General features: G+C 37.3%; 1 protein-coding gene, 1 long non-coding RNA gene and 1 other non-coding gene across 6 annotated transcripts in view; 2 read left to right on the top strand and 1 right to left on the bottom strand.

Annotated features, from left to right (window-relative positions):
• The window catches only part of LOC144556449 (uncharacterized), a 72,155-nt gene extending 66,760 nt beyond the window's left edge, over positions 1-5,395 (top strand). The window contains exons 2-3 of the long non-coding RNA XR_013512454.1: positions 3,539-4,094; positions 4,936-5,395. This is a non-coding gene — a long non-coding RNA (uncharacterized LOC144556449). The remainder of the gene's footprint in view (positions 1-3,538; positions 4,095-4,935) is intronic.
• LOC144557664 (U6 spliceosomal RNA) lies at positions 2,783-2,885 on the top strand. The gene has a single exon (XR_013512745.1). It is a non-coding gene; the product is annotated as a U6 spliceosomal RNA (small nuclear RNA).
• Positions 5,396-5,803: 408 nt separating the features above from the next.
• LOC144556446 (uncharacterized) lies at positions 5,804-12,148 on the bottom strand. 4 transcript variants are annotated; one of them, XR_013512452.1, is made up of 7 exons: positions 9,821-12,148; positions 8,631-9,064; positions 8,108-8,180; positions 7,211-7,372; positions 6,849-6,924; positions 6,329-6,484; positions 5,804-6,143 (listed from the first exon to the last, which is right to left on the bottom strand). XR_013512452.1 is itself a non-coding variant. In XM_078304799.1 (6 exons), exons 1-6 carry the CDS (start codon positions 11,972-11,974, stop codon positions 6,042-6,044), a joined length of 3,084 nt encoding a protein of 1,027 aa, XP_078160925.1. In that variant the 5' UTR covers positions 11,975-12,139; the 3' UTR covers positions 5,804-6,041. The 4 variants fall into 4 exon arrangements, 3 of the variants coding, with proteins under 3 accessions (XP_078160925.1, XP_078160926.1, XP_078160928.1); XM_078304799.1 differs by lacking the exon at positions 8,108-8,180 and having other exon boundaries at positions 9,821-12,139; XM_078304800.1 differs by lacking the exons at positions 7,211-7,372; positions 8,108-8,180 and having other exon boundaries at positions 9,821-12,142.
• Positions 12,149-13,716: the final 1,568 nt, after the last annotated feature.

Here is a 13,716-nt window from a genome sequence, read left to right on the forward strand (position 1 = left end):
ATGGTGTATGACCAGGATCAGGTCTTGCCTCTGTACTTTTTCTCAAATTCAAAAGGAAGAAGAGAGGACCAGCACCGCTCCTCCAGCCACCAGCCTCCTCACACCTCAAGCTGATATACGCGTAGCGCCATTAGCCACCTCTTGCCTCGTGCAGTCGTGCCTCCAGCCCACTAAACACAGTTGGCGGCGGATTAACCAAAAAGGATGGTGAGACGACAGCTTGAGAGTGGTCGGAAGGCACCGGATCGAGGGAGGATTGGGGAGACCAGATTGAGAGCGGAAGTAAGGGGACAGGGGGTCGAAACTTCACAAGAGACTAGTCGTCAAGAGGAGGCTTTGAGAAAGATGGAGACGATTAATAGAGGGGTCTGTCAAAGACTTCAAGTCAAACACCTAACGGAGGGATCATTTTTAATTTGCTCTCTCATGCATCTCTGTTAACTTTCCCCAGCGTTTAATTTTGCACGAATCTTAAAACACATCCGATGGTTAAAAAATGCATAGCACCGCATGACACTTTATAATTATATGCATAGCACTGTACCCTAATTCTTAATTATATATGTTAGTTTTTTGGTGTTATGGTTAATTAAATAGTGTAGGAATGGAAGTAACTGTATGCAAGTGTACATTAGCTCGTTTAAAAAAAGTATGTAATATTCTTTTTGTTGATAAAAAAAAAAAAATTATATATGATAGCAACTTGAAAATTATTATTGAATTATGAACTTATTAATATGACAGTAACTTGAAAATTTAATCACAAAGCATATATAGCAAATATATATATATATATATATATGGGATTTGGCTACGGTGCTACGGCTTGCATAGAGGGCTACGTTGCTACGGCTCAATATTCGAGTTTTCAAAATTCTAACGGTCGATCTGAACCGTTCATCTTGTTCTCCATATTAATATGTGTTTGGAGACCAAATTTTACATTTTTTGGAAATTTTTTACTATTTTTTTAGATTTATTGAAAATCGTTGTTTTTCAGACAAATTTGGACTATAAAAAACAGCAATATTCAATCAATCTAAAAAAAATAGTAAAAAATTTTCAAAAAATGTAAAATTTAGTCTCCATACACATATTAATATGGAGAACAAGATGAACAGTTCGGATCATTTGAATGCATGTACATAATTTAAATAAAGAAATTAATTACGGAATATAATTTAAATAATATAATATGAAGCTCTAAAAATAAATTAAACAATACTATGACCTATTAGTCTGAACATAAATAATTTAGTTTCACAACTTAGGTAGTCAACATATTCACAGGCAAAATTCAGAATGACTTGATTTATATCGTTAATAATCATGACCAAAACTCATCCGTAAAATAACTCTAACAAATTTGACTAAAATTTAAAGACTTGCATATGTATTATAAAATAAAACAAATATCTGGATCTAATTAACATTAGAAAAATAAATATTTTAACTTTGAAATTGGTACACATATTAATTATATAGTCACACGGCGAATACCGTGACATCATCATCATTCTATCATTAAATTGTTAATTATACAGTACATGTACACCTCCACAATCAGAATAATTGTTTGGAATAATTTGAACTTTCTTTGAAAGTATGGTTATGTTTTCTAGGGGTATTAATAATTTAGAACATTGAATTTAGTATCCATCTTAATAAGTAGTAAAAAAAATCAAAAAAATGTAAAAATTTGATTTGGAAGTACATTTTATTGTGGAGATCATGTTGAACGGTTTGAATCGACGAATTGAAATTTGAAAATATATAAAATGGTTATGACAACTTTGTAGTAACTCAAAATTGTGGTAATCGGATCCCTCCTCTTATACAAAATAAGTATATACAATTATATCTTGTTTATAAATTTCTTACCCAGCTTATTTATTTTCTGGCACGAGCTATGTATGAAATCCAAAATGATGTATGCCAGCGCGAATTGTTATTATAATTAATTCAGCTGGTTTGGATGATATTTGACAAACAGTAAAAAAATTCAATGGTCTGAATTTGATATTTTTTGTACCCATCTTAATAAATAGTAAAAAAATTCAGAAAAATGTAAAATTTGGTCTCCAAGCACATATTAATATGGAGAACAAGATGAACGGTTCAGATCGACTGTTTGAACTTTTAAAATAAAAATATGTTCATTTTACAAATAGGTCCTTATGTCCATAGAAGCATCACTCTTTATTAAATAATATTGTTTAGTAAATTTTGAAGTGTTAAATATTATTATTTTAATGTTTTGGGGTATATTTGATATATTATAGAGTTAGTATGGATAAATATGTGAGTTTTTGAAATTTTGAAGAGTAAATATGTTATTACAAACTTTTGAGGGGGGAAACGTAATATTGAAGTTTTTGAGAGGATACATGAAATTTCCCCTAATTTGATTGTCTTACATCCGCAATTGCTAGCAATTTGTTGGGCCAGGAAAGCCCAAACTAATTAATAATCAAGGCTTTTAGCCAACCTTCAAAAAAAAAAATTCAAGGCTGATTAGAACCTCATACCCAAACGAGTTTCTTGCTTGGACTCAGTTTACCACAATTAGTGCTATAGAGCACCGCAGAAGTACCAACGTGTGGGTCCTCCATTCAGGTTAATTTGTAGGTTCATTTCAATGGAACTTGTCTATATAAGAACCAACCTCCGTACGCGCATATCACGTTCCGGAACTCGGAAAACGCAATTGAAAATTAGTCCCACAACAAGATATCAAAATATTAAGAACGCCTATATATATGGCATTCTAGAACACTCTATTGTCTCTTCGGAGACATCCGATAAAATTGGAACGATACAGAGAAGATTAGCATGGCCCCTGCGCAAGGATGACACGCACAAATCGAGAAATGGTCCAAATTTTTTTCTTGTTTTGGGGGGGGAATTTCCTTTCGTTCTTCATCGCTTTTCCAAATTTGTTTAGCTCGTAGGGTTAAAATCTGTACATTCTTAGCTATTCGATCTGAATTTACTGGTTGATATGTTCTCCAACTTCACAGCTCGATTTTTCTTTTTTGCTTCATTCGGCTTTGTATGAGTTTGGGATCTTTTTTTTCTTTTTTTTTTTGCTTCATTTTGCTTTGTATGAGTTTGGGCTCTGTTTTTATTTTCTTTTTAAGATTTTATTCTTCAGATTTGTCTCCTTTTGGCTTGTCTGACGTAACTAAATTGCTTATATTTCCCCTTTTTTTGCATTTTCCTTATTTTGTAATTTGATTTTGTTCTATATGTTTTGTGCGTGTTTAGGGTTTAGGGTTCTATATCTATTTGCAATTTATGAAATTATCGTGTAGCAATTTGGTGCTATACCTGTTCCTGTTGGCTCCTTTTGCATAGCCATTGTTCCAAATTATACCTTGCATTTTTGTTAATTCATTGAAATGTGGTAATACATACTGAATATGTGTGCAAATCAGTCTCTCCCATTTATTTTGTTCAATTTGATCAAAGATGTGATGAAAGTACAAAATGACCACTTTATTAAATCTGAAATATCTCACTCCATTGCCACTTTTAGTATGCAAAACAATACCCTTTTTTTGCCAGTCAGTTGTTGGTTGCTACTTTTAATTGGGAAAATTTCTTATGTAACCCTGAATTATGTTGATACTATATTAAACTCATAAATGGAAAACATGTGTTCTTTCTTAATAATCATGAGATGTATCCCTCCTAACTCTCATCTCTTCACTTTTTTTTTCTGAAAGTGCTCAAAATACCCTTCTCGCTCATCTCGTATAGATCTATTAGCAAGCCAAGTCTTGTTGTAGGCAAGAGTTGGGACATACATAACAGGAACATGGATACAATTTCTTGATGATATAATTAATGATATCGAGACCATGAGGTGTGATGATTGGTACCTTAATTGTTAATTAGTGGTTCGTTATAGAGTTGCCACTAACCAGGAATCAGCCTGTATGGGTCTATGTGATTTTATTATTTCTTTTATACCTGTTGATCTGGCCTTACCCGTGTAATTTAAATATGTTAATTTGTAGATGGAGCAGCTAAGTTGGTCAACTCAGTCAAGAGTTAAGATATAGGGTTTGAAGCATCACATTTACTTCAAGGTAAGCATATAATTTTAGTTTTCTTTAGACAAGTTTTGGCCCCAGAAAAGTTTGTCAACACATTAAATATTCTGTTAAACAGCCTAATTGGGTCGTGTTTTAGTAAGCAACCCAACCCATGGGGGTCAAATCTCCTGTGGGTGAGGTCGGGTTGGGTTAGTGGTTTGCAACCCATAAGCATATGGCAGCCAGGAAATTAAACTTGACAAATAAAATCAATTTGTTGTACTATAGAAAGCCCCTAATCATTAAATTCTTGCACAAATAGTTAAATTTAGAGTTATGTCAAATAAAATAAACCTTCTAAACTGTACTAATTGAGCGCATAACAAAATCAATGGAGAGTTAGAAGATTACATGATTTTGGGAAAGCACGAAGGCATTTTGTTACACCATTTGATATATTTTCAGCAAATGTGTACTGCATAATTGCTATCTTTTCTTATTCTTCCCAAATAAGGCACAAAGTCAATTGCTCGAAGAGCATAATTGTATGTGGCAATATAATGTTGAGCTTTTTTAGTCATTTCAATTAGTACTATAAAAATCAGTAAATTATTTGGAATAATAAATGTGTATATTGATGATGTGGTTGATGACCACTGTGTGCTGTGGGCTTGCTATTCGGAATAGCAAATCTTATGTATAATTTGACATGATATTTCTTGTCTGCATACCAACAAGTTGATCAAAATCCTAAATAAATTATGAAAGAGGTATAACCGAAAGAAAGCACCGATTCAGACAATTCTACTAGCACTCCTACCATTTTTTTTTCCTGAATTTAATAACTTGTAACATCTGATAATTGCATGCTTCTCTTTCTTTTTTTTCCTTTCAGATACACTGCCAAGTATTTGTATTGAATTTTGCTTGAAAAAAAAAATGAACTGGAGAAGTGCTGTCTGACTGGAGGCGTTCTTCAGATTAGTTAGAATTGTTTGACACTCGCTTATAATATTGTTTTGTATAGTAATAAGACTGACTGACTGAACAATGAAAGAATAGTGCTTCTCTTTTCTCTTTTTCTGCTTCCTCTTTTTCTTCTCTATTTCACTTCATTTGAGCATACTGGTATGCTTGGTCCAGTACTTAAAAGTCCATATTTCTCTGAAATTCACAGCATTAGTTGGCCATATTCGAAAATTTGGGTTGTGATACTACAAAAACATTACATCTGATAAGATCAAAATTATTTATAGCATGGATTGTTCAAAATTATATTAATTTTAAGGAATTTCTCATAATTATTTATCAATATGCCAGTACATCGATACATTTCGTACCATCAACGTATGAGTATGACATTTCACCAAAAATAAAATGCACGTCTTCTACATCAATGTTTGATTTTTTTTTTCTTTCCTACAACTCTATTTATTTGAAAATAAAATGAAATTAGCTTTAGTAATTATACATTAATTTGGTTCCTAACTCTACATACCATCAAACATAATATAACTAAATGTCAGCATCAAACTATTTTACAGAACCAAGTTGTGAATTATACAATCATTCTTCCATTATTTTCTAACATCCCATTCCTCAATTGTCTACAAAATATGCAGCTTTGCACTTCAATCCTCCATAAATTAAAAAGGACTCTAGTTCGAGAGCACAAATTCATTATTTTTAAACCCTTAATCAATATAGAGTAGAGGAATGATTGAGAGGAGGCAAGAAGAAGCAAAGATTGAAGGCAAAATCAAAGTAATGGTAAAAAGACATAAATTTGATTATGCTATAATGAGCAAATTGCTAGAAGCATCATCATCCAAAGAAATACCACATGGGATATCATAAAACCATTGCAAAATTTGAGCCACATATAAACAAATTATCAAAATACAATCCTCTACCGGGGCTCTGAAGCTATGGAAATAGCCCAACCTTTCAAGTATCTATGTACACAATACAATTGGGATTCATAAAACATCTCTGGACAAACTAGAGGAAATGTCGATTCTGAATGTCACCCAAAATGTTTCCACCCAATCCAATAATTTCAACTGAAGAGTTTGAATGGCCTTTCAGAAATAAATCAGTAACCTATACAATAACAAAAAAAAAAAAAAATTAATATCTCAACTAAGATACATATTATACAATATTCCAAAAAGTTTCTTATGGATCTTTCTACAGTTTTCGAGTTCCATACCAACCACTGAATAACAAAGTTAGTTTCTAAATATTGTAAAGGAAAAATGAAAAGAAAAAGGAAGTATGGATAATGCCTGGGTGCAGCCAAAGAGCTTGACAGTCTTCAAAGAGGAACAGCTGTCGACCACGAGGCCGAGAGCCTGATCGCTCATCCTGCGACAGAACGAAAGATCCAGCTTTTGTAAGCACATGCAGCGCCTCGAGATTGCAGTTGCCGTTTGGTGACCCACCTGAGTGCAATCACATATGACCAAATCTTAAAATGATGAACTGATCCAGTTTCTGATAACATTGACTGAATGCTCATTGATAGAGGTACAGCTGTCCCGGGAATGAGATTTTGAAAAAACAAAATAAAAAAAAGAGACAACTGAGACATCTGAACAAATTCAGTGTGTGCAGCTCTTTTCATGCAAATCCGAAAAGCAAGATGCTTCTTTTGTTTTGTAATTACTCAACTGTGTAAGGTTTTCTTTATGAAATTCTCCTTTTTGCAAATTTTACAGAGATAAGTTTACACTTGTGCTTGATACTCAATAATACAGAAAATGAACAACTACTACCACAACCAAAAAAAGGAAATGAATGTGGTACCTTGTCAATATTATTTAGTGATAGCTCAATGAGTTTGGTCCCTGATGCCTCCACAAAAGCAGCAATTGCTTCATCGCTGTCATTTGAGCCAAATTAATCAGGTTGCAAAAAGATCAATTTTCCAACTTGGATCATTTTTTGTTAATAATTAACAACTCAATCTGCTATATGATACCGATAAAGAGGTTCAACAATGTGTTCAATCTTCAAATGAGGATCTACACATACAACTTAAAGCCAACTGAAACCAACAAGATGTTACATTTTGTGGAGCTATGACAGCTTTTGAGGCGCTAAAATTTTTGTCAAGACAAATATGTAATCAGGGCATGGAACTGAAAACATCAATATATGGAGATAACCTTAAAGAGCTGCGACGGAGAAGTAGTCTATTGATGGCTCTGCAACCATTCGCCAAGTGTCCTAGAGCGACATCCTTCAGCCGGTTCAAGTAGCGGATATCAAGAACTAAGAGTTGTGGACAGTTTTCCCCAATTATTTTAATTGCAGATGCAGTCAATTTCCTGTCTCAAGTAAAAAGGAGTGGACAATGAGGATGCAGCTAATTAACATCTAGCTTTCAAAATTAAAAAGTTACTTTAATGGTGTCGTAAGGGAAAGCATGGAAATGTCCTCAGGAATGTCAAATTGGGTACTTAATGCAAAATGATGGGATATGGAAAGCTTGCCGGAAAACCCTAAATTTCCAGTATATCAAAATTTGTGAGTAAAAATGCGCATTACCAATTCCTGGCAGTTTCTCTTACTCAAGAGAAGTGAATCATACAAAATTTTAATGCACCAGATACAATGAACCATGCACGTGAATCGTACAGCGTGCCTCAATATTCGTGCAAGCACCTGGATGAGCGTTAGGCAGACACTCCTAGAGCGATATTATCATTTCCCCTTCTTATTGATATTATGTATGAGACTACGATTGGGTTTGATTTCTAGCCTACCCGAACTTGTTTGGGACTAAAGGCTTGGTTGTTGTTGTTGTTGTATTGATATTATGTATGGAAGGCAAACAGTTGATTTTGCCTTTCCAACTTCCTTTTTGGATCTTTCTATTTATGCTTTCTTTCTATAATTTTTCTGGGTTGCAATTAGGAATGAAAAGGTAACCAAAGGACTAAACATAAATATAGGAAGAAAGAAGAATGGTGGCATAGGAGAAACTCTCTTTTTGTGTAAGGTTGCAATTGTACTAAGTTCACTACAGTGTAGTACATATAAAGGAAGAAATATGGAAGCACCTTTTCTGTCACGATCGCAATTGTAACAAAGAAAATTTTATGTCTTTTGTCCAGATTGCAAAACAGTATACAGCTGTTAGATATGAGACAGCTTTAAACAATAACCTGACAACAGATACAATACCTGGAGACAAATATGATTCTGTATCGATGAATTATTTACAGTATTAATGACTTTTTGTCAGTTGCTTAAGGCTCTTACAATGTGGGTTATAAACTCTCTTTTAATCACATTTCAAGGTTCTTCTCAAAAGCAATGTTGTAAAACTAAGCATCAACTAAACTTTAAGTTGGGCAATAGCCTCGCTACCTCAATAATGCTTAGTGCATAATTTTAGACTATCAATAATTTAATATAATTAGTTTCAATAAAACAATCAATTGGTGTAAGTGTCAACGAACCAAGACAAAAAGGAGGTGAACACTGTCAGCTCAGTAACAATAGCATACCAGAAAGTACAAACCGGCTTAAAAGTTTATTGTGGGTACGTGGTATGTAAAATTAAAAAGTAAAGACACTTACGAGCATCCAGCAAAGTTGAGTTCCTTAATAGTTGAGCCGCACACAGGGATAAGCTCTCTTACAAATTTGTTGGACACGGATGAAATCCTGGCCATTGATAGCACCTCCAAGCAATTGGCTTTCTTCAGTGAAGGTAGGATCGACATGGCACACACGTTCTGGCAATTGTCAATATAAAGTTCTCTGAGTGTTGGGCCCAGGTTATCTGCAAGATAAGTTATCCCCTCAGAGGTGAGGAGAGAACATTGGCACAGGTTCAGAGAGCTTAACAGTGGTGCTGCTGAAATGATGGCCGCCAATCCATCGTCAGAGAGACTGTAGGCGCCCTTGAGAGACAGCTTTGTTAGTGAAGGCAAGCTGTTTGGCGCGCTTGCCAAGCTGGCGCGCAGGATGTAATCAGGCAAGCACCGACCACATAGGTCAAGTTGCAATTCCTATTCCATTAAAGAAATTCAGATGTGAAGGTAACTTAGAATAATAATATTACAATAACACTTAAAAGAAGCTAATGAGTACAATATCAAATTAAGAAATAAAGAAATGGGCTCATATATATAATAAAAGAAAACTAGCTGTTACAGAAGTTTGCAAAAAATATGGTAATACAACCCACAGGATTCATTTTAAAATCTATCATTACTAAGTATGATATTCTTCATTTTAATCGGCATTTTTTATTATTACTCTGTTAACAAAGCTGGCCATGTCTCCTTCTAACATGTGCATTTACCTGCTATACATGCAAAAAAAGGGGTGCAAACAAGCATCATTTCACCAAACTAACCTTTTATTTGCCTTGCTGAAAATAAACACCAAATAAGCCAGGAAGAAAAAAATGTGTTAAACTAGGCATTAGGGCAGTCACAGTAACACACGCTGGCATGTACCAGTTCCAGCTGATAGAAGACATGACAACATAGTAAAGGTCTGCAATGCACTGGCCTACACTGTAACTGTTTACTGAGCCGCAGGAACTAGAAGCCCAAAATACTAGGCAAAAATGGTTTTCTTAGAAATACTCTTGGGGGCATAACTTTACAGTTTCTCATAATATTGATGTTATTTTTACTGCATTACATGACATAGTATCCTAAGGCTCTTGGGGGCATAAATTTACAGTTTCTCATAATATTGATGTTATGCACTGCGTTCCATGACATAGTATCCTAAGACCCGAGGAAAAAGCTTGCCTTGAGTTGAGAAACATCACAGCCGGTAAAAATGTCCTCAAATTCCTTCTCACTAGCCCAGGAGCAGTCGCTCAATCGCAGCTCCACTGGGGAACCTCGAACCAGCTCAGACAGATGGTGAGCAGTCATCTTTCGGGAATGACACAGTATGGGAACAAGCATGCTCTTCACCATATCAGGCAGAGCCTCCAGAGATTCTATCTCATGAGCATTGTCAGCCAAAACATTGATGCAGAGGGACTGGAGAGAAGGCGGCTTCCTAGAAAAGGAACTCCAGTCTCTTGATGGTATCCATGAAATTGGGGCAGAAGCCGGTTGACGGCCCTTTGATGAATGAGCCTCCTGACGAGCTCGCAGAATAGCTTCACGCTCCTCGATAATTTTCATGGCTGTAGAAAACGGGCCTGGCCAGTCATGAGCGCCAGCATCAGGGACGGATTCGGGATCAGTGTCACCCTCGCTGTCGGCTATTTCATCATCATTTCTGAAATAGGCGTATTTGGGGGCCAGGTCAATGGCCATTCTCCTCTGGGCCTCCCTCCGTGGTAGTGGCATGGGCCCAGGGGCAGGGGGTGTCCCCTGCAGCACGGGCCCAACCTCTTCTCCCAATGTAAACTGCCCGTCATGCTCCTCCACATTAATAAAGTCATAATCGGAATCAGATTCAGAATCCTTGTCAACAACCATTCTGGCCTTGCCTTTATCCATGAATCTGCTGCTCCCAACTCTGTGAGTTTTGCCCCCGGATTCTTCATCTATGATTAGTTTACCCTTACCCTTGTCCTTGTCTCCTCCTGTTCTACACCTTAACCTTAAGCTCAGATCCATTTCCTCCAGTGTCGTCTCCTCCTCCTTGCCATTGTCATCACCACCACCCATTTCTTTTTCTTCCTGCTGTTGTTGATGAAGATCTTGATCAGCTGGGTTATGTCTCTTAGGCCGTCCCGGTCTCCTCAAAGCAATTGCAGTAGCTGCTGCAACTGAGCTATTGCTGTTGTGATTGGCTATTTCAGTATTAGAAGTGGTTCCTTCTGGTGTGACTCTGATCTGAGAACCAGACCGCAGGGTCATGCGCCTACCCTCTCCTGCCCCCATTTCGGCACCAGTCCCAGTTCTCTCCTTTTCTACACCTATGATTAGTTTACCCTTACCCTTGTCCTTGTCTCCTCCTGTTCTACACCTTAACCTTAAGCTCAGATCCATTTCCTCCAGTGTCGTCTCCTCCTCCTTGTCATTGTCATCACCACCACCCATTTCTTTTTCTTCCTGCTGTTGTTGATGAAGATCTTGATCAGCTGGGTTATGTCTCTTAGGCCGTCCCGGTCTCCTCAAAGCAATTGCAGTAGCTGCTGCAACTGAGCTACTGCTGTTGTGATTGGCTATTTCAGCATTAAAAGTGGTTCCTTCTGGTGTGACTCTGATCTGAGAACCAGACCGCAGGGTCATGCGCCTGCCCTCTCCTGCCCCCATTTCGGCACCAGTCCCAGTCCCAGTCCCAGTTCTCTCCTTTTCTACACCTATGATTAGTTTACCCTTACCCTTGTCCTTGTCTCCTCCTGTTCTACACCTTAACCTTAAGCTCAGATCCATTTCCTCCTTGTCATTGTCATCACCACCACCCATTTCTTTTTCTTCCTGCTGTTGTTGATGAAGATCTTGATCAGCTGGATTATGTCTCTTAGGCCGTCCCGGTCTCCTCAAAGCAATTGCAGTAGCTGCTGCAACTGAGCTATTGCTGTTGTGATTGGCTATTTCAGCATTAGAAGTGGTTCCTTCTGGTGTGACTCTGATCTGAGAACCAGACCGCAGGGTCATGCGCCTGCCCTCTCCTGCCCCCATTTTGGCACCAGTCCCAGTTCTCTCCTTTTCATTTTCTTTCTGTACTGAGGGTCTTCCCTGGTCCGACTTTCCTTTTCTCTTCCCCAAGGCACCATCTGTGGCCGAGGTGCTCCCTGGACCTGAAATAGCGCTATGGTTAGGGCTAGGGCTTGTCGATACCGTACAGAGGCGGAGACTCCGTCTAGGGATAAGCGTTGGAGAAAGAGAACCGGCGGCGCTGTCTGATGATGGATTATTTGTATTTGCATCGTTGACCACTGACGACGAAGTTTTTGCTCTTTTCCCTCTTGATTTCGATACTGAGACTGGCGCCATCTCACACTCGCTCTCTCGCTTCACTTCACTTGTTTACTTCGATTCTCTTTCTAATTTAAGTTGCGATCGGAATGGTGTGTTGCTTCTTGCCGAAGAAAGATAGATGGTAGGTAGGGTTTCCCGCGCAAAACCCAATGCCCAAAGGGGAAAGGAAAGGGACTTCGTATCTGCTGCATGAACTCAAAAGCGAATCTTTTGAGTTAATGCATCTCGACAGTTTGATTTGCTTTAAGATGCGTGCGGATTAAATTCATACTAATATTAAAATAATTTTGAATTATACTGTGACTGGATTGGTTCCGTTTAAAATCAGGCGGTCGAGAGATATTAACTCAAAATATACTCTCTTTTGAGTTAATGCATAGTCTCTCTGCGAGAGGGACAGGACATGAGATCGATTCTGCTTGGGGCAGAATTGGAGCCTACGGTCTTTACTCAAAAAAAAAAGACGATGCAGACTCGAGAAAAGGAGAATTCGTATCCTCTGAGATATCTCAAACTTCGCGTGACTTTATGGAAAATCCCAACCGTTTAAATATGTTCTGCACTAATCTCAAAGCACACATAATACTGACCCCCTACATCACCTCCGAATAGGCACCGGACACGTCGGTCACGCAAAAGTTGAGATATCTCAGAGGATACGCACTCAGGAAAGGATAGATGGATCGACTCATGAGTCCGGATCCTCAGCATTTCCTCACTTTTTGAATTTAAATCCGGACTGTCCGATCACAATCCAACTCAAACCTGTAATGGACGGGTGTCTTCAAGATTCGTGCTATATATAATTAATGGACTGGATTCTAAGAAAAAAGGGTGAGATGAATTCGATCGGGTCACCGGTACTTTTGAGGGACTTTTTGCACTTTTGTCATCTATCTTTTCGTTTTTGCACTTTCACCTATCTTTGATTTTGGCCGACTTAGTACTTTACTCTTCAAAGTACATTTATATGGTTCTTCCTTCGCATTTAAATGACATTTAGCGCTGTTAATTTTGAAGTTTGTACCACCAATTCTTAGCTCAGGTTATCTCATGAAGAGATACATTACATATGGATACAGTAATGTGTTGTGAACTGCAAACTAGAAGGTATTGCTCCTACAATTACATGGTTCTTTTGAAATTGTTGATAGCGCACATTAATAACATGGTACCACCAAGGCACCAATTGAGCGAACTCAAAATAAATCCTTTGCGGCTCATAATATCTATGGTCGTTACTGAAAAGGAAACAACACGAACATTTGCTTCAAAGAATTGACATGAAAATAGTATTCACATTTGCCAGCAGCTCCTTGTTGCCCCTTACCAACTCCATCTCTAATATCGTACCAAATTGGCATGAAATTGAAGTTGAACTACCACCGAACGGTAAGGAAATAAGCAAATGGAATATATGCATAGCAATATGCACGCAACAAATCGTGCTACAGATTAATAGAATCATATTTTAACCAGTACCTGTGTATCCATCATCATATGTAAAAGCCAATACTAAAACGACAAAAGCATTGCCTCAAAACGCCCGTATCTACTGTACAGCTCCTAATATTCAAAACAAAAACATTATATCAGCCAAGAAAACATTTACGTACCCCCAACATAACAACCACAACACTAGTACCTTCAAAACATCACCAAAAGAGGAAAATCAATTTCAACACATTACAAGTCATGCATCAAACTACAGCTAAATAGCATTACATATCAACAATAGCATCTGACTAGAAATGTAC

Source organism: Carex rostrata, chromosome 7 (genome assembly GCF_964058835.1).
Source record: "Carex rostrata chromosome 7, lpCarRost1.2, whole genome shotgun sequence".
Lineage (NCBI taxonomy): Eukaryota > Viridiplantae > Streptophyta > Magnoliopsida > Poales > Cyperaceae > Carex > Carex rostrata.

Coding starts and splice junctions, on each gene's coding strand:
- LOC144556446 (XM_078304799.1), bottom strand. CDS start 11,974: ATGGCGCCAGTCTCAGTATCGAAATCAAGAGGGAAAAGAGCAAAAACT. Junction 6,925..7,210: donor CTCCGTCGCAGCTCTTTAAG/GTTATCTCCATA, acceptor CTCAAATGACAG/CGATGAAGCAATTGCTGCTT. Junction 6,485..6,848: donor CACTAAATAATATTGACAAG/GTACCACATTCA, acceptor GATTGCACTCAG/GTGGGTCACCAAACGGCAAC.